Below are 17,976 nucleotides of genomic sequence, written 5' to 3'. Positions count from 1 at the left end.
CTGTTTTTAATGCTTTTAAGTTTCATCTTACAGTTTTCAGGTGGATCTGCTCTGATAAAACACTGATCTGGAGTTTATTTCCCTCTAGAGCTGAAAGCAGGGGACTGTCTGTCAGCACCAGAAGGAGAAAAAAAAAAAAAAAAAAGGCAAAATGAATCACAAAACATACAGTAGATGGTTTTCTGGAAGATCTACGATACAAAATTATTACTGTTCACACAGTTGCTACTATCACAGTACAAACAGCTAAGTATCGTCGGTCTGTGGAGATGTATCGCCTGTACTTGCATAGTGTCGACTGCCCAGGTGGAATACGGTTGAACTCCCAAATCAGTATCGACTATTTGCACCGTCGGTTATCAACGGTGCACACGTGTTTGCTGAGCAGGGAAACTTCTTCATCAGCAACACAATTCTTCATAAATGCCGCTCCGCACAGTCAAGCGGTGGGGGGGGGGGGGAGAAAAAAAAACAAAGCCTTCAGGTGAACGTCTTGTTTCAACTAATGCGTTCCCATCCAGGTGAGATGGAGAATAACCTCAGGTATGAACAGGCATGAACAAAAAATAAACAAAAAGAAAAATCAAGAGGTTTGAAGAAAAGTTGAAATGTGGAGCCACAACTTTGTTGGAGAGGGAAAAATGTGAAGTGTTTTTTTTTTTTCCTCTCTCTCTTTAAAATAGCTGAAGTAGAGAGCAGAGTGAGAGTTCAGTCATTTGGCATTAACGTTAAACCATTCAGTCACATCAATCTGCACTGTAACAGAAAAAGGGAAGGAGGGGGAGAAAAAAAGAAGCAGCAGATAAAAGCGTTCATTCATCCGTCATGGTCACACCATCACACACACACACACACACAGACTTCAAGCGGCAGTAAGGAGATGGATGTGGGCTGAATTAATGTCACAGATGAGTCAAAAAGCCTTCACCATGAAGATGACACCATCAAAGGCATCGCAAAAACACACACACACACACACGTCCTGTGCAGAGGTAGCCTAATATGTCTTATGGGGAGACCAACCACACCAAATTCCAGTCAAAAACAAGCCGACTTTACATCCCAAGCTTCCTGGCTCCATCTTTTTCACGTTTGAAAATGTTGCCAGCGATTCAGGAAATGTTCAGTGAAGGATTATATTTCAAACATTTTTTTTTTTATTAGAGTTGAATGAAATATGTTGGCATGTAGCTAAAACCACAGTTTTTTTTACATTTCTTTTGTGAAGGATTGAACTAGAGTGAATCATTGTGTTTCTTAGTGGATTTTAAAAGTGCATTTTTGAGCTTTGTAGTGAGCGAGGCTAGCCGTCTCCCCTTGCTTCCATCCTTTATGCTAAGCTAGGCTAACGGCAGATTAAATTTCTGTACTTAATTCACATAGATTTTCCTGTTTCAATCACGAATAGCTAGCATTTTTGCTTACTTCCAATTTTTTTTGCCTGATTTTTAAATTTGGTGTGGCAGAGTCTATAGCCCACGAGAGAACATGCTCGCCCCAAGTTAGTCACAAAGCAGGAACACAGATACACAGCAGCCACACAAACACCCGAGTCTCACACTCTGCCTTTCTTCTTCCGTCGCTCAGAGAGTAAAGTAATCAGACAGCAGCGTTCGCAGCGGCTGTCTGCCCTCCTAACCATTTCTCAATTCACCGTCGTCCTCACCTTCACCTCTCTTCGGAGAAAAAGTGCCAGTTTGTAAACCCCGCCCACTCCCCGTGCTCCCGTCACCTCCTCCCTCTTTCTTAAGACTACGCTCTCAGGTCCTTACAGGCTGATGAGCAATGATTGTGTGACTGAGCATGAGTTTTAACGGGACACCTCGCTGCAGGTCGGAGCCTCAAGTGAAAGCCGGGAGGGCAGAAGAGGGGTAGAAAAGGTTGGCGGGGGGCTAAGGAGGGATGGAGGGGGGAGTCACGCCAAGGCCCACGGCCTTGCTTCAGATGAACTACAGCCAAGTTTCCCTCTTTGCGTTGGTTAAAGATGAGAGAAAGGTCTGAGCTGCTCCAGCTGGACCTCCAGAGATATTCTCTCCTCGAGCAGATCCTGGAAAAGGATGCGACAAGTCATTTTTTATTTTTATTTATTTATTTATTTTTTATTGCAGAAGCAAATGAATCAAGCAAAAAACTTAATAAGTTCATATCCTCCATACCTTCAGCTGTTGCTGCAGTTCACTGTTAAGTCTTGCCAAAACTGTGTTAGTCTCCTTGTTTCTTCTGATTGAAGCTTGTATTGCCTTTTTGTCTTTTCCTACTGACCTGAAGACAAAAAAAAAAAAAACACGTTTTACTATCCGTACACAAAAACAACTCCAAAAAGCCTCATTAGCCGGCTGGCTGCGGGTCCCACCTGGGGATGGATGGCTGAGTGGCCAGAACAGCAGCTATGACGTTTGATTTCTGCGGACCGTGCTGCTCGTCCTCCGGCCTCAGCTCATCTTCCGATTTCAGCCTCCGACGTACAGGTTTAGGGGGAGGAGCTAGTGGACCGGACGAACCTTTGGCCTGCTGAGAAAACATGCGTGCAAATGACTGAATGGACAATTTTGTTGAGCTTTCAGGCTTCTAACTGCAAAAGATATTGCGTGCATTTCTTGAAATTTCCCCCTCACTCAACTTTATCAGGGCTTAAATAATGTGTTTAGCTGATGTTTACATACAGAGTTGACTGTAGTTGGGACTCTCTCATCTGCTTGGCCATCACTCTTCACTGTTCGCAATGGACCAGCTCCCTCTGGTGCCTTATCTGCCTGTGGACACAAAAACATAAAAAAAAAAAAAAAATAAAAAAAAAAAAAGCAATGGCATGTTGGACTCCAAACTTCCAAACAGCTACTCACACACAGAATGTGTGTTAGTGAATCAAAATGGTACCTCCTCCTCAAAGGGACTGCGAGCTTCAGCTGTTGTTGAATATTTCATACAAGATGTTATGATACATCTGCTGCCAGACAGAGACCGGCAGGTTAGCTTGCTAACTTTAGCAGAGGAAATTAAGTGATAAGAAGATTTCTGCTTTCCACCAACTGGAAGCGGATCTCCGTGTCTTCAGGGCTTCTTACAACTTGCTAAGTAAATAGCGACTTAGTCAACGTGCCACACTAGTGAAAACTGCAGACAGGACAGTTTTTTTTTTTTTTTTTTTTTTTTACTGTTTTATAGTTTGAATAGCTTTGAAAACCGAGCCAGCCTCTCACATCATCATGATGAGTGGCAGTTTGGATCAGATAAAAACACTTTCAGTTTCCAGCTAGTAAAGAGCATACATTTGGCTTTTACAGGCTCAGTGTTTGCATCATGCTCTTGGTTGTGAAGCCTTTGATCATAAGCTGGCAGTAAAGACGTTAGTAGATCTGTGTGAAAACACCTTCAGGGTGCTGGCTGTGCATTTCTCACCGTGTTGTCAAGTATCAAGACTCATCTGGCTTGCAAAGCTCTGAAATGATTTTTCTTTTTACATTTATCATGTAGAAGCACAGAGAAACTCTGACAAGCAGAGGCTGGGTAAATACTTACTTGTCCTGCCTCACTGTGTTTGTCTACCTCCGGCAAACTGGAAGGCTGTTCTGAGGCAGCGAAGGCTTGAAACTGACTGAAGTCTGCAAAATTGGGCTGCTGAGGGATCTGCTGAGGGGAGGTGGTGGTGAGCACTGTCCCGCCTCCTGGTACAGCCTCTGCCTCAACACGATGCCCAGTGTGTGGTACTGATGTCTGCAGAGAGAAGGTCATCGCTCCTGACATCGCTATTCGTAAATACATTGTAAAAAAAGCCATATCAAGTTTCTCTGTTGGTGTCTGTCTGACCTGTGTCGGTAGCGGTCGAGGAGGCACAGCAGGCGGGTAAGCTATTGTAGAGGGCTGCGGTTGCCCTGTGGCTGATGCGGCAGCGAAGGTGCGATTCATGTCCAGAGATGAAGAGCGAGAGTGAGAGGCATGAGGACGAGGTGGTGGGGGAGGAGGGGCGACCACCTTCAGAGCCTCTGGAGAGGTGCCCGACTGAGACCTGGGCACAAACAGTTTCTGAAATAACGGCTTGAACACAGACATTTACCAAGTGTGGTTTTTCCAGACAAAATCCCACTAAGGAAAAGTAATCTAAGACAGACTTGACAAAATGACCTACTGATAACAGAGACAAATAATAGTGAGAGCAAATATATAAAATGCTACATGTAAAGAAGGGATCATCTATTCATCCCAATCTGGGATGAAAAGTTCAAAAGACATTCACTTTAGTTATTATATATATACACGACAGTGACTTAAACATTTAAACAATTATCAAACTAGTTGCTTATTTCCAGTTACTGCTGGATTAATAGATAAATAGTTGTAGCTTTAAATATGAGCAAGATAAAAACTAAATCACTGAAAAGGCAGCTACTAACCTTTGTCTTGTAATTGGCTCCTGGTCTGACGTGAAGGAGTCTGAACTGCTATAACCATCACCTCCAAGGAGACAAAAAGACAAAACAACCAAACAACTTAGTCAACCCAATGGAATACAAACCTAATTATGTTTTACTTCCCGCATAAAGTCCAAAGAAATAAAACAGCACAGAGCAATATTACAAGACAACACTGAGCTGTTGGAACAATTTATGATGCATTTTCAACATTTATATAAAAACACATCTCTCCTATTCTATAGTTCTTTTTGGATTATTTTTTATTTTGGCACACTTAAAAAAGTTGAGTGGGAATTAGCCTTTGATTCAGCGTGTCCTCTCTGGTACTCACCTACAGTGTTGGCAGCTACAAACTTCATGGAGGCAGGTAATTTGGCTTCTTCTGAGAGGTCTGGAGGTTTGGCAAGCAGCGGACTGGTGGGGTGATTGTGGTCTAAAGGTTTGAGAAATACCAGGGAAGGAAGACGTGCTGAGTCACCATAATAACAGGTAGCAGACACACTATCAGTTCGACCACGAAACACTTACAAGTCGTCTTTATAAATAAAATACCTGTTGGCTGATTATGTTTAATGACAGTTTCTGTTTACTTTGACCTAATAGCAGCCTTTTGAGGTGTCACCTTCCCGATGCTGCAAACTCAGCAAGGCATAGAGTTTTAAGGTATTAAACACACACGCCCATACTGACTGTACTGTTGGAGGTATTTTTTAATACTGATGTTCATACATACTTATGAAATGTGTTGATATGTCTTCTAATGCAGGTTTCAATTCTTTTTCTTATTGGATTGAAATCATATTCATACGTGCGCTTCTAAAAGCCTGTGTTATAAAGCTACACACATGGAATGATAAAAACATTTATGAGATAGGAGTCAGGATGGCGTCAGCTAAATGTGAGGACGCATGGTGTCTCACCACTGCCAGTCCTCTTCAGCTCCATCTCCTGCATGTGGATCTTACTGGGTGTCATTCGGATGGGAACCGGGTGAACAATGGCTGTGTCCTGGAGGAGAGACCGATAAAAGCGTCAGTGAGACGTGAGGTGAAACGGGCGGATTAATGGAGGGAGACAGAAAGAGATGTGATCATCACTTGATTTGGTTTGATGAGTAACAACCCTGCTGCCTGTACCATGTAGAAATAAGTAATTATTTTCATCGAAAGGTCATCGTGGGTCTACGTTTGTCAATTATATGACTTTGGCTGTTGTGAAGATAATACTGACTTTGCACAATGACCTTGCTTTATTTTATATGTTGATGCGTAGTTAAAGTGTAACTAGTCATATAATAATATAATGTTTTGTATATTTGTCGTTCCGGATTGTGAGGAAAAAAGGAAAAGTTATAAATTAAATGTTTCAAAGGTTTTATGTCATTGTTAAAGTTCTGCTAGGTGATTTTTATGTTGGGATTTCTGCCCAGAATTACTGAAAAAAAGATGCACGCTTGCAAATTGTGGTAGTCAATAATGCACTTTTCATCAGATTAATTGTGCAGAGCCATTCCAGAGCCAGTTATTGCTCAAAGGGGAAGAAATTCAGCCTGTGCGGCCAACCCCCCCCCCCCCCCAAAAAAAAAACAAACAAACAAAAAAGAAACTTCACAAAGTACTTTGACAGTTCAATGGTAAATGACAAAGCACCGCACAATTTTAAATACTTACAGCAATGACCATAAACAGAAACATTTATTTGTCACAATCTGCAAATGCACTAGTGATTGGTGGATGTCACTGTAGAAAAAACAAAGGGTGATGTCCAATAGAAGCTAAGCCAGCCAAAATCACAACATACAGTATCCACTGCTGATGCAGTGGGCTGCATTTGGAAAGAATATCATGCATGGACAGAGAGAGTGAAAGAAGAAGAAGAGCAGTAGAGAAAAACAGAGTGAGAAAGAAAGAGATCCAGAGGGGGTTAATGTCTGTCCATTAATGGTGAAACCATGCATACTAAGTGATTGACTTACAGGGTCAGCTGGTGCAATGTTAGAGTCAAATTGGGTCAGAGTTTGTGAGCTGGAGGAGCGCTCGCTAAACGTCTCCCACTGCTGCAGGAGACAGACAGGACAGACAGTGAGAAAAAACATGTCAGTCAGCCAGTGCAGTGACATCACACAATTACATCATCAGTTTGAACCGCTAGCATCCTGACTGTGGCGTCACCAGTCACAGAGAGATGGCACGGTGACGTTACATCGCCGGCCTGGCGTGGAAACTTGAACACACGGAACCACCACAGTTCAGGAAGTGAGAGAAAAGGTGGTGAAATGTCAGGAATTATGTTTGATGATGAAGAGGATGGAGGGGGCAATCAAATCATGATGGATGGATAAAGAAAAAGGAAAAGTCACCTAATTAACCCTGGGCAATTATTTCAGATGAGTCAAACACAAACAAGCAAAAGCAAACAGATGTACGCGCTTACAATATATGTGAATCTACTATTAATAATCATGTGTATGTTGGAACCTCATTGCTCTGGTTCATCTCTGGCCAGGCCTGGTTCAGTGAAGGCATTGAGGGAGATTTGTTGGGCGTGACCTCCACTGGGGAGCCCGAGTATCCGACATCGGCCGTTGGCTCCGGGACCTCTGTGAGAGAAAAGTCTGAGAGTTTCAATTCAGATCACTCACAAATGTGGTAGATAAACTGCAAAAAACAACTCTAAAATATTATGCCAGTCAATTACACTAATTACATGGATCTGCATCTTTAAAAAAACGCTTGTGTCCTTTTTGTCTTTAATGGAAGTTAGTTTCTTCAGTTATTTGGTAATGCAATAATTCCCCTCCTGCTTAGTTTAGAGCACAGAATGGAATAAGTTGGAATCAGCTAACCTGGTTCTGACCAAAGAAAACAAAATCTGTCTGCCCAAAACACAACGCTTTGCTATTCAACAGGATTTAACTGGTTTCTTTGATCCACACAAAAATTAAGTGTAGAAACAACATGCTGAGGTTATCCACTGGACCATTTTGTGGCTGAGCATAACGGTGTGACGGAGTTTTCTCAACCAAAATGTCAAACTGTTCCTGGAAATACAAACTGAGGTACGACAGACAACCTTGGAAACTCATCAGCATGGCAGGGGAATACTGACGGCTCAGGCAGCCATGGGCAGCTTTATTTACGACTGAAGCTGCTGATCCAGTTGCATCAACATTCACGGTGATGATCTGCACTTTCTCTGCTATTATAACCTTTGCTCATCTGAAGTTAAAATATTAAGCAGCAGCAGTTGTCGCAGGCACTCTAAATTGAAACAAACACTTTGCACCATATTTGGAAAATTCAATGCTAGAAAGCAGCATAAGGAATGCAAGGCAGCATCAACTAAAATACAGAACACAATGTTCCTCTACAAAGGCTTATTACGCTTTCTTTTCTAATCTGACATTATCTATCTTTTAATATATCAACATGATGATAATTAATGTGCGATAATAACCAGTGGCTAGTGAGTGGCTGTCATGTTAAAAAAGGCAGCAGAGCATGCAGCTTCATAATGGAAATTGCAGCCAAGTTAAATAAATGAGCCACAACCAAAGACAAGCAGGTTCTGCACACTGCAATGTCGTCACCTGACAGGTTTTATGAGGCCTGATGCTGAAAAATTAGGGGAGGGAGCAACAGAGAGAAAAACAGAGAGAGCGAGTGTGTTTTTGTGTTTGTCTGTGTGTGTGTGTGTGTGTGTGTGTGTGTGTGTGTGTACCTGCTGAGTCATCCAGGTCAATCAGCTTTGGCATCAGGCTCTCGGGCAGCTTTTCGGGGAGGTCGTAGCCATTCTTCCGGGCCACAACCAGGTGGAAAGCGGCGCAGAACTCATCCAGGGTCAGTGCTCCATCTTTATCAAAGTCTGACAGCTCCCTTCAAAGCACATCATTACAAACTAGTAAGTCTCCAGTGCTGACAAAATGCAGAGAGCTTATTCATATTCTGACTGGATCTGTCTTACAATATCCAAAAAGCTGACTTCTGATTTGAGTGCAGTTTTATTGGCTGCATGAAGATCACCCGTTTATACACAAAAAGCTGGCTCCACACAACTTAGCGCAAGATACTAGAGGTAACTAGCTGCGCTCAAAAAAAGCTGCGACAGCTGAAGTTTAGGTTTTTTCCTACGTAAACAAACCTGTAAAGACGGTAATGTGAGCTGACAACAGTTTTTTTACATATGCTAATTACCAGAGTAATTATGCATTATTCTGTTACAAAACAAAGGCGTGTTGGCAGACTGCAGTATCAGACAGTCATCGGTTCCTGTCCAATGTACTAAAGCCTTAGGCAGCTTTCTGTATCGTATTCCCATTATCCTCCTCCAACCCACCATGTTATAAAAGAAATGAACTGTTAAAATTATGATGGTCAACAAGCTCTTTAATCGGTGGCCAGACGGTTCCACATTGACAACATACTAAGTCTCTTCAAGACAAACACAACAGAGACCGTGACAGTCAGAGTCACAACTCACCAAATGTGCGACAGTTCTAAAATCGGTAGTTTTGATTTGGTGAAGAACTCTTTTGCTGCTGAACCTGGAAACAGAAAAGGAGATGATTCAGTCTATTTATGTCTTAGAGGGAGATGATTGTGCATTCTGCTTTTATGCATTTTCCTACCAGGTATGAAACCGGTGAGGTCTGGCTGGATGGTTTTGAACTGGTTAATATAATACTGTCTCTGCTCATCCGTGATCTTCCACGGATCATCGTAGCCACTGGACTGTCGCTGGATCTCATTGGTTGTTGCTGCTGAGGCCACCGTTCGTATCGTTGTGCTTTCCTGTGTTTAAAGGGAAATGACTCAATATATTATTCATTAAAGTGGGTTCAGATCAAATCATTTGTGCGTAGGTTCTTTAGTAACTGAGGGTAATGGTTGCATTTTCCTGCAAACAGTTTGGTTTTAAAGACATTTCAAGTCTTCAAGAATGTGACACAGCAAAAGTTTTCCCTTTTTTATACTGAAGACAAAGGACAGACAATAATAGCATTACTTAGCTCTGAATAACAACTCAAGAAATATAACAGAATGATCTGAGAAGCTAAAAGTCTGAACTCTAAAATTAGCAACTGGGTGCTGAGGCCTTTGCAGCTTCTAGATTTGTCTGAGCGATGTCACACAAGCTGTGTGAGATTCAAGCTAGCAGCACTGGCAGACAGAGCGCTCATAGAAAATGTTGGCTGGCATCTGAGGCACCACTGCGGTTGGAGTGATAGCTCATGCTTTATGTTTGCAGTGTCTGACGGCCTCTTTCCACCTGTGTCGTGATTCCTGTAGATCACTGCTCCGTTGAGGCTATAAATGCATCCCTCTCCAATATGAAAACATATTTTATAGATGAAAACTGAGGAATGACAGATGTGTGATAAAACCATCACGCTGCCTTACCTGAACTGACGAGGGGTGCATTGCTGGAAGGGTGCTGGATGGCGGGGTGTCTGCTGTGAAACTGACCCAACTTTCCTGACCTGGAGGAGGAGGCGAGTGTGATGACCACATACCGTCACCAGGCACTGAACCTGGAGGATGTGCATAGTCAAATCTCATGCAAAACTAAATTACACTGCAAGCGTTGTTAGAAAAAGATGGGGGCATGCAACTGATGATTATTTTCAGTACCAATGTGTGCAGGTTTCTGTCACAGATAACAAAGAAAAGCTTCAAATTCTCCCATTTCATAAGGTGGAATCAGTTGGTGGTGATGTATAAGCTTTCACCCATTTCTTTTCTTAAGGTGACCTAATTCATTAGCAGTGGAATAGCTAAAAAAAAAATAATTTTCACATATTTGATGGGATTTTACCAACACATTTTGACAGAGGTGTACCAAACTTTGATGACACTGTGTTCCTATAATGACTAACTGCAGTAACAGCCACTCTCAGCAAGCATTGTTAACAGTGCGTACAAGCAGCAAAAACAAACTGCAAACAAACAAGCAGCATGATTCGAGTGCTCACTCCTTGTTCACTATAATCACAGCTAGTGGGGAATTTTCTGCCACTTGTCTCGCACTTTTTAATTTTTGGTGTCACCTTTTGTGTGTGTATGTCATCCCCTTCTTTCCCCCCCTGACTTTCATCTCTCTTTCACTGCAGCTTTTACAAGAAACTAAAAACTTTGACATTTAAAACATCCAAAAAAGAAAAAAAAATGTCCATCTGAGTAAATTTGAAACAATGGAGAAACTAACAAAGTATGAAATTATGTTCCTTACAAAAATGATTGGAAGATATCAAAGAAAGGACTAAAGCTTAACAAAAACCTTTCAGAGTATTTGGGTTTCCTTATTTTCATTTTTATATATTCCACAAGTGCACCTACAACACAAGCTGAGGAATATACATATGAAGATGATAATAAAAACCTGTTGTAACTCTGCCAGTCCTCAGTTACTGGTGTTTCTTCTACCTACGTCTACAATCTCAAAATGATCAGTTTTAAATTATGTATCTGGAAAATGCTGACACCACGAAGAACCATGAATCAGAATCAACCCATGGTTGAAGTTGACAACAACTCACTAATAACACTGTCAATGCAGCACAAAACTGCTGTTGAGCAGCAGCGGGTCAACGGATGGTACCTGTTTGTGGTTCTCTAAACTGCGTCCACACCGCTCCGGCTGCAGCCACCACCGGCTGTCTGTCTGCGTTCCCTCCACTGTGCTGTCGCTTGTGTTTCCTCCAGGAGGGAGGGGAGGTGGGGGGAGACTGGTGAGGGGAGACCACCGGGGACGTCGGTTCCGGCTGGTGATGGATAGAAATACAACCAAACACATGAGATACACCACCAGATTGTTTTTAAAAGCTTTCTGTTAAGAATAAAAAACTAAACTGAGTAAGGAGGAAAAAACATGCAATAAGCCTTCGCTCTCTTATTGGTCATGTAAAAAAAAAGTTCAGAGTGCAAAAGCTGCCGCTGTCTTACCACAAGGCTTCAGCCAATAAATGCTTATTCCAAAGATTTTTATCTGATATGGGACGATCAAGCAACCATTATATGAGCTATATATATCTATATAGATATATATAAAGATATGTCAGTCTATGGAACTGACAGGAAAAGGAAATCAGCAGCAGAAAACTTTTGACGCTATCAGTTGAAACGTGTCAAACATACACAGGAAATGCAATAGTGTACTAGTGTTATATCTGTCACTCTTGCTCTCAAGAAAGATGACAATAATGTCCACTTTTAATGCAGCTACTGCAGCACAGATGGGGGAGAAATGAAGCATGCCCAACCCTGAACTGATACTTCCAACACACCTGTGGTTCTATGCTGGGAGCCATGGGCTGGATGACCTCATGGACAGGAAGTGAAGTAGTGGATGGGGGACCTTTCTTGTTCTGTAGTCCCCTGCCTGGTGGTCTGGGTATTACTGCAGTGGCAGAGGCTGGGTACAAACCCTGGCTGTCTGTGTCCTGGTACAGCGCTGCATGCCTCGCCTCTGCCTCGTTCTTCCCCACCACGAACCTGGGCAGCGGCAAGTCTTTGACTGGCGAGACAGGAAGCCATCCAGAAGATTAGAGTAAAGATTTAATTTATATTGATTTTAGGAAAGTAACTTGAGGAGGATCATAATCATTCTTCGCTGCACTAAAACGGTCAGAATTTCATCAGCCTGTGAATTTTACTTTTTCAGTTGGAAAATTCATACACTGTCCCCCTCCATAAGAAGGGGCATGGACTTCGTGCAATCAACTGAATTATAAGTGTTTATGCAATCAGTGACAGCTGCATAATGACAACAACGTGACACTATCTCTCTAAGAGAGTTGTGCAGCTTCCTCAAAATGAACAAAGGCTGAATTCTGGTCGACTAGAGATAATGGTTGCAATGTTGAACCTACTGTGTATCTTTATGATGCTTCATGTCAGAGGCTTCTTCAATATTGCAGCAATGGAAGTTTATTATTCTTTAACCAATTTACAGAGTCTGTTGGGATCTCTTAATTTGCCCATATCAAAGTGATTTTTTTTTTTTTTTTGGCAACTGGAACAGTTTCTTCTCACTTCATACCAATCTTAACTCAGATTTCAGACATTTATAGTTAAATAGTTTCTGGTAGAAAAACTATAAGGTGAACTATTTGTCATTTCAGCAACAATTTTTATTCATTATTGACAAATTCACACACCTAAATTAATATATTGGCAACCAGCTAGTATTGCATTAAAAACAAACAAACAAACATAAAAACAATTTTCAGATCAATCTGTAATGATAATTTTCATTATCTTTGTAAAGGGTGAGTAGCATGACAGCACAGCTCAGCCCTGTGTGCTTCACTGAACTGAAAGAGTCAATGTGTGGTCCAACAGAGTTTAATGCAAGCAGCACAAAACAGAGGGCCAACATAGAACTGCGTCTTTTATCGACTGCACACAGTAACTGAGCCAACATTATATACATATTCTAGATATAAATAATGTTTTGAACTCTCAATAGTCTCCTGTGAAAGCTTAAGCTTAAAATGGTTTAACTTTCACTTTGAAACTGTAGCTCAGCTTGACTACGGTGACTGTATTTTTAATGGCGAAGAAAGTGTATGATTTTAACACATTTTGACCTATAATCCACTGTGTTTATGTCTGAGACAGCATCAACTTTAAGAGGGAAGGTTTTCAGAGGCAAACATTCTCATATGCAATAACGATCAAATTGTACACTGTGTCCATTTTGCTTGAGGGAAGTTGCTGGTCTCTGTGGTTCCTTATATTTTTTCTATCAAATTATGAAATCATTCCCACAACTTCGTGTTTCAACATTTCAACCCAAACAAGTAACTTCATGCAGCGGGTGGCATCTTCTCTGGTGTTTTTGATACAAGTCACACCAAAGGCAAACAAGACAAAAGGCAATTTTGCAGATCAGCCCTCAAGAGTTTACACATCAAACTGTACTTGGTTAATAAATGAAAATTATGAGAAGCGGCTCAAACAGTGGGTAACTGAACTGCAGTGCCGGGTAAGCTGACATTAAAGGTGGGAAATGGTTTCTGATGAGATTTTCTTGCCTGAAGGGATCAATATTTGTTTTCTCATTTATAATGAGCTATTTGAGTTTGCTCTGGGGTATGTGGAAAGGAGAAACTCCGGATCACACAACTAACTGTACAATTAATGACCAACTGATTAAACAAGGGATGATGTGATGTTTCCATTGTTCGCTTTCTTTTTTCCCCAATGTGTCGGGCTAATTTTGCTCTGATATAACAAAGACTGCTTTATTTGGTGCTTGAAAGATTTATGTGCAAATCGTCAAATAAATTAGAGCAAAAAGTAAGTGCTTCAAGAATTCATTTCATGCTGTTAAACCCTGGTAATTCCCTGTAAATGGCTTTAAGTGATTCAAATGTGAACAGCCAAATCAGTCTTTGAGAACATTATATGTTTTCAAAATATAAAAACACAATATCTGTTTGCTTCCTGCCCAATGATTTCCAAGAAGTAAAACATAATGAGCACATTTCACCAGTAAGGATAAGCAAAAAGAGAAAAACAACTTTACAGACCCAAAGATTTCAATGAAAAGAAAAGTCCGCCAGTGAACATAGTGTGATGGTGTTTTTGGGAATCTGTCCTTTGTGTTAAAAAGGGGGTCTGAAGAGAAGAGGCCAAAAGAAAAAGTGCCAAACAGTGACAGTGATTGAATTCAACTGCGGACTCACCCGAGTTGAGACTTTCCACCCTCAGGGGCAGGCCGGACTGAGCGATGGCTATGAGCTTGAGAGCAATGTAGAACTGGCTCCTCCCGAAGTGACCCAGACGAGTGGCTCCACACAGCTCTGTGATCTAAACCCACACACAAGGACAGGGAGGAACACTTAGCAACACTGTGCTCGTCTACAACCCTGATATAAACTGTTACCGATAATGAAAGAACTGTTTGTCTCTTTAATATTAACATTTTAAAACATTTAAGAGACATTATCCACAAGAGTAGGAATACTGTAAAGGTGGAATATGATGCACTGAAGTTCTTCCAAGGCTTGCTGACCATGATAAACAAGCACACACACAATTTATGTAGGAAATTTCATAAAAACAGCAGAAGATACAACTCTCAATTGGCAGATATTCAGTGGGCCTCACCAAAAAAAAAAAAGGCTTCTTATTACATATTCTGTCGCACTTGACTTAATATTGGATGGGCTTTGTGCAAAATGGAAGCCTACGCTGTGAAACAGAATATGTGAAATGCTTGAAATATGTAAACTTTGAAGGCATGGGTATTTCCTAGTGACAGTGTGCTGACATTATTGATATGTGGACACTATGAAACAGTGGATGATTAAAACCCAGGGAGTTAAACTTCATAACATTAGGATGATTCCTCATATGTGAGTCCTTTGGCATACTAAGTCACGGCACCAGCAGCCCACCAACAGCTGACCGATCCCTTTCTTGCTGACAAAGAACTTCTTCTCATTATGAGTGGATACAAAGCACAAGGCACTTTCCTCAGCCTGTTACAACATGACATGGTAGCTGAATGCGTCTCACGGGCCACAGCAGTGTTTGGTGCACAATTTGAAAGTGGAGTATTACAACACTGCCTAATTCTTCCACCACACAGCTCCCCTTGTTGACCTTGAAAAGGATGCTGACTCACAAACTGCAAATATTGGCCTGCTGAGAGACCTGAAATCACAAGAATGGGCTGCTGCTGTTTAACCCAAAACTCACAGTTAACACACACAGCAGGGAAAAGGTCTGTATGGGATTATTCATGGGGTAAAGACAAGGTGAATATTTTGACATGACACAACACATATATATTTGTCAGGACATATTTACAAAGTCTGTGAGAAACAGACTCATCTGTCAGAAAAGCTGTTTGTGTTAAGTGACACCTTCTAGAAATCACATATAGAAATGGAGGCTGGAACATTTCCAGCATGTCAGCTCTGCCTGGTAACAAACCAAAAAAAAAAAAAAAAAAGAAGAAGATGTTGATGGCGTGAAAAGACAGAAGAGAGTGGGCAGCAATATGAAGCAAAGGGCTGCAAAGAACGTGATTAGCTGCCATATGTTGCTGCTCAGCACATGTACACAAGCAGCAGAGAGACAGCAGCTTGTGATACATGAGCTGCATGTTAATGGGGGACATAATTTTCAAACTGGGACTCGCTGTGTGACTTGGCTGCCTACTCTCTTTTGGCTAAATGCTAACATTAGCCAGAAGAAGGTGTGTCTCTTTTGCTGCGCAGCATTGCTAACCAGCGAGGCTAACGATAGCTGACAGGTCAGCCCTGACAGCCTGGCAAGTTTGTTTCAATAATAAAAAAAAAGAAAGAAAGGGAAAGAAAAGCAAACAAAAAACAAAAAAAATGTGCACGGACAGATGTGGATTTCGTGGCCGGTCTCAGAGTGCCATGGTGAGACTTTGAAAACTGGCAGTCGCTAACGCTAGCTTACCTGCAGGACAACTTCGCTGGGTAGCTGGGCCGCCCGGAAAAGGTCAAGAACTCTCCCGTAGGAAGCGACTTTCTTCGTGTTGTCCGTGTCGCAGTAAACGAACAAATCCGAGTAATATTTCTGCTCGACATCACTGAGCGTTAGACTTTCCATCGTAGTGCCAGACGGACCCGAAAGCTAGACTAGTTCGTTGATTAGCCCCGAAAGCCAGCGGCTGGGGCAGGATCCAAAAAATGGGCGAGACTCCGGGATCCCAACTTAGCTAGCTAACGCGGAGGTTAGCGGGGGTGGTCAGGTTCAACAGCGCGCCGGGTCGGAGAAGTAGTATCTGTGGGTGAAGGGAGCCGATCCCCGCAGCTTTCGTGCAGTTAATCACTGAGTTAGTTTGTTGGGGCCAGCCGAGCCGAGCCGAGCCGAGCCGAGCCGAGCAGCCGACAGCTGGCTAGCAGCGCGGCGGAGCTAACAGCTACCTCGATTCAAAGTCAGCGGCAACTAACGTTGAGCTAACTGGCGAGTCGCTCCGGCCGGAACATCCGCCGTCTTCACGTCGCCTTAAAAAAGCGCCCCCTCTCCCCGCAAACCGCCGCCGGACGGTGTCTGAGCGTTTCGACGGTCACGAATTCCTCTGCGGGGCCGCTAGACGTAAAGTTTGGGGCTCTTTGGGTTCCTTCCTCCGCCGAGCAAAGCCGCCATTCCTGCTGCCAGCGTCAAGCCGCTCAGAGCTAACCGACAACATCCGGTACGGGTCTTCAAATTAAAAGACCTGTTTCATATGCACTTCAAACAGTGCTGATGAGACCTTCATTTTGAAAAGCATTTTTTTAATTTGACCTATTAAAGAAGAAATAATTTACATATTATTATAATTATTATTTTATATGTAATATACCACAGGGCGGCAGCGTGGCAGGATAGTGGTTAGCACTGTTGCCTCACAACAAGAAAGTTGCAGGTTCAGTTCCCAGGCCTGGGGCCTTTCTGTGTGGAGTACTCCGGTTTCCTCCCACCATCCAAAGACATCATGTTTGAGTTAACTGGTGACTCTAAACCTTTCCGTAGGTCTGAGTGTGAGTGGTTGTTGGTCTCTGTCTGTCTCTGTGTGTTGGCCCTGTGATGGACTGACGACCTGTCCAGGGTGACCCTGTCCTCACCCAGTGTGAGCTGGGATTGGCTCTGGCACTCCCCACTTCCTGGAAACAAATAAACTGTAGAAGATGGATGAATGAATGAAAGAACACCAGACGGCAGAAATCAGGTGTCATTAATGAGATCGAGGTCTCAGAAACTCATGTATCAAATATCTTACAATTGACTTTACAGGGTGAGTCACACTAACTTAGTTAAATACAATATTGAGTCCCATATCAACCAGTCTTGTAGAGGGACATTCTAGTTTTTATAGTTAGCTGTATTAGTTTATAATTAAATTAAGTATTATTAAATACGTTATTTTGCTCTCTGAGCCAAATGATTATCACAGAATATCTCAAGTGGTTGGATTCTTGTGTCAGATTTTAATGACCAAAAATATATTTTAACAGCATATTTGAACACCATCCCAACAGGAGTCTCTGATAGTTAAAAAAAAACGAATACTAAATAAATAAATAAAAACTCTTTATTTTAAAGTCAAATCCAACTGGCTTCCGGTCTAATCTCGTGTGTTTTGTGGAGAATTTATGTCTCGTGACGTCACCGGGCTAAGGTCCGAATCAGCGCGAGAGCTTGCTCGGCCAGCAGGGTCCCGGATGATTGATTTCAAAATAAAGCCCATGACTATGATTTTATAGTCCCAATAACAATTCGTCAGCTAAAACAATCACTAAAGAAATCGAACTCTACTGTTTTCATCTCAGTTTGGGAAAATATGTTGACAACATCAGGGCAAAAATGTGATAAATACATCACAATGTTTTAAGATAAAAAGTTACAATTTCAAAAGAAACAGTGAAAACAGCATAATGGAAAAGTAGGCAGCCCTATTTTCACAGAAATAAAAAAAATAAGTTTGTGGAGAGACGTGTGAGTCACTTTTTGACCGGCTTGCCTGGGATGACTAGAAAAGGTAAACCCTCATGTGGAGGCAGAAAAACAGGCACAAGGCATTTTTACCTCTTCTTTTCCAT

The 17,976-nt window shown here is 42.0% G+C and overlaps 1 protein-coding gene across 4 annotated transcripts; it reads right to left on the bottom strand.

Moving 5' to 3' along the window:
* Positions 1-1,079: 1,079 nt before the first annotated feature.
* reps1 (RALBP1 associated Eps domain containing 1) lies at positions 1,080-16,557 on the bottom strand. 4 transcript variants are annotated; one of them, XM_029496094.1, is made up of 19 exons: positions 15,851-16,557; positions 14,101-14,224; positions 11,695-11,924; positions 11,010-11,172; positions 9,812-9,942; positions 9,040-9,202; positions 8,892-8,955; positions 8,133-8,287; positions 6,890-7,011; positions 6,388-6,468; positions 5,333-5,420; positions 4,744-4,845; positions 4,392-4,452; positions 3,808-4,006; positions 3,520-3,714; positions 2,664-2,753; positions 2,354-2,511; positions 2,157-2,262; positions 1,080-2,047 (listed from the first exon to the last, which is right to left on the bottom strand). In XM_029496094.1, the coding sequence occupies exons 1-19, from the start codon at positions 16,001-16,003 to the stop codon at positions 1,979-1,981; spliced, it is 2,454 nt and encodes an 817-aa protein (XP_029351954.1). In that variant the 5' UTR covers positions 16,004-16,557; the 3' UTR covers positions 1,080-1,978. The 4 variants fall into 4 exon arrangements, with proteins under 4 accessions (XP_029351954.1, XP_029351955.1, XP_029351956.1 ...); XM_029496095.1 differs by having other exon boundaries at positions 2,354-2,508; XM_029496096.1 differs by having other exon boundaries at positions 6,388-6,465.
* Between the last annotated feature and the right edge of the window lie 1,419 nt (positions 16,558-17,976).

Source organism: Echeneis naucrates, chromosome 24, assembly GCF_900963305.1.
Source record: "Echeneis naucrates chromosome 24, fEcheNa1.1, whole genome shotgun sequence".
NCBI lineage: Eukaryota > Metazoa > Chordata > Actinopteri > Carangiformes > Echeneidae > Echeneis > Echeneis naucrates.
This window is presented reverse-complemented; position numbering and strand designations above follow the sequence as displayed.

What these genes read in the sequence shown, in the direction of transcription:
- reps1 (XM_029496094.1), bottom strand. Translation starts at nt 16,003, where the DNA reads ATGGAAAGTCTAACGCTCAGTGATGTCGAGCAGAAATATTACTCGGAT. An exon ending in CTCCCAGCATAGAACCACAG is followed by an intron (nt 11,173 to 11,694) that starts GTGTGTTGGAAG and finishes ATCCATCACCAG; the next exon opens with CCGGAACCGACGTCCCCGGT. An exon ending in ACTCAGCCATCCATCCCCAG is followed by an intron (nt 2,263 to 2,353) that starts GTGGGACCCGCA and finishes TTTTGTCTTCAG; the next exon opens with GTCAGTAGGAAAAGACAAAA.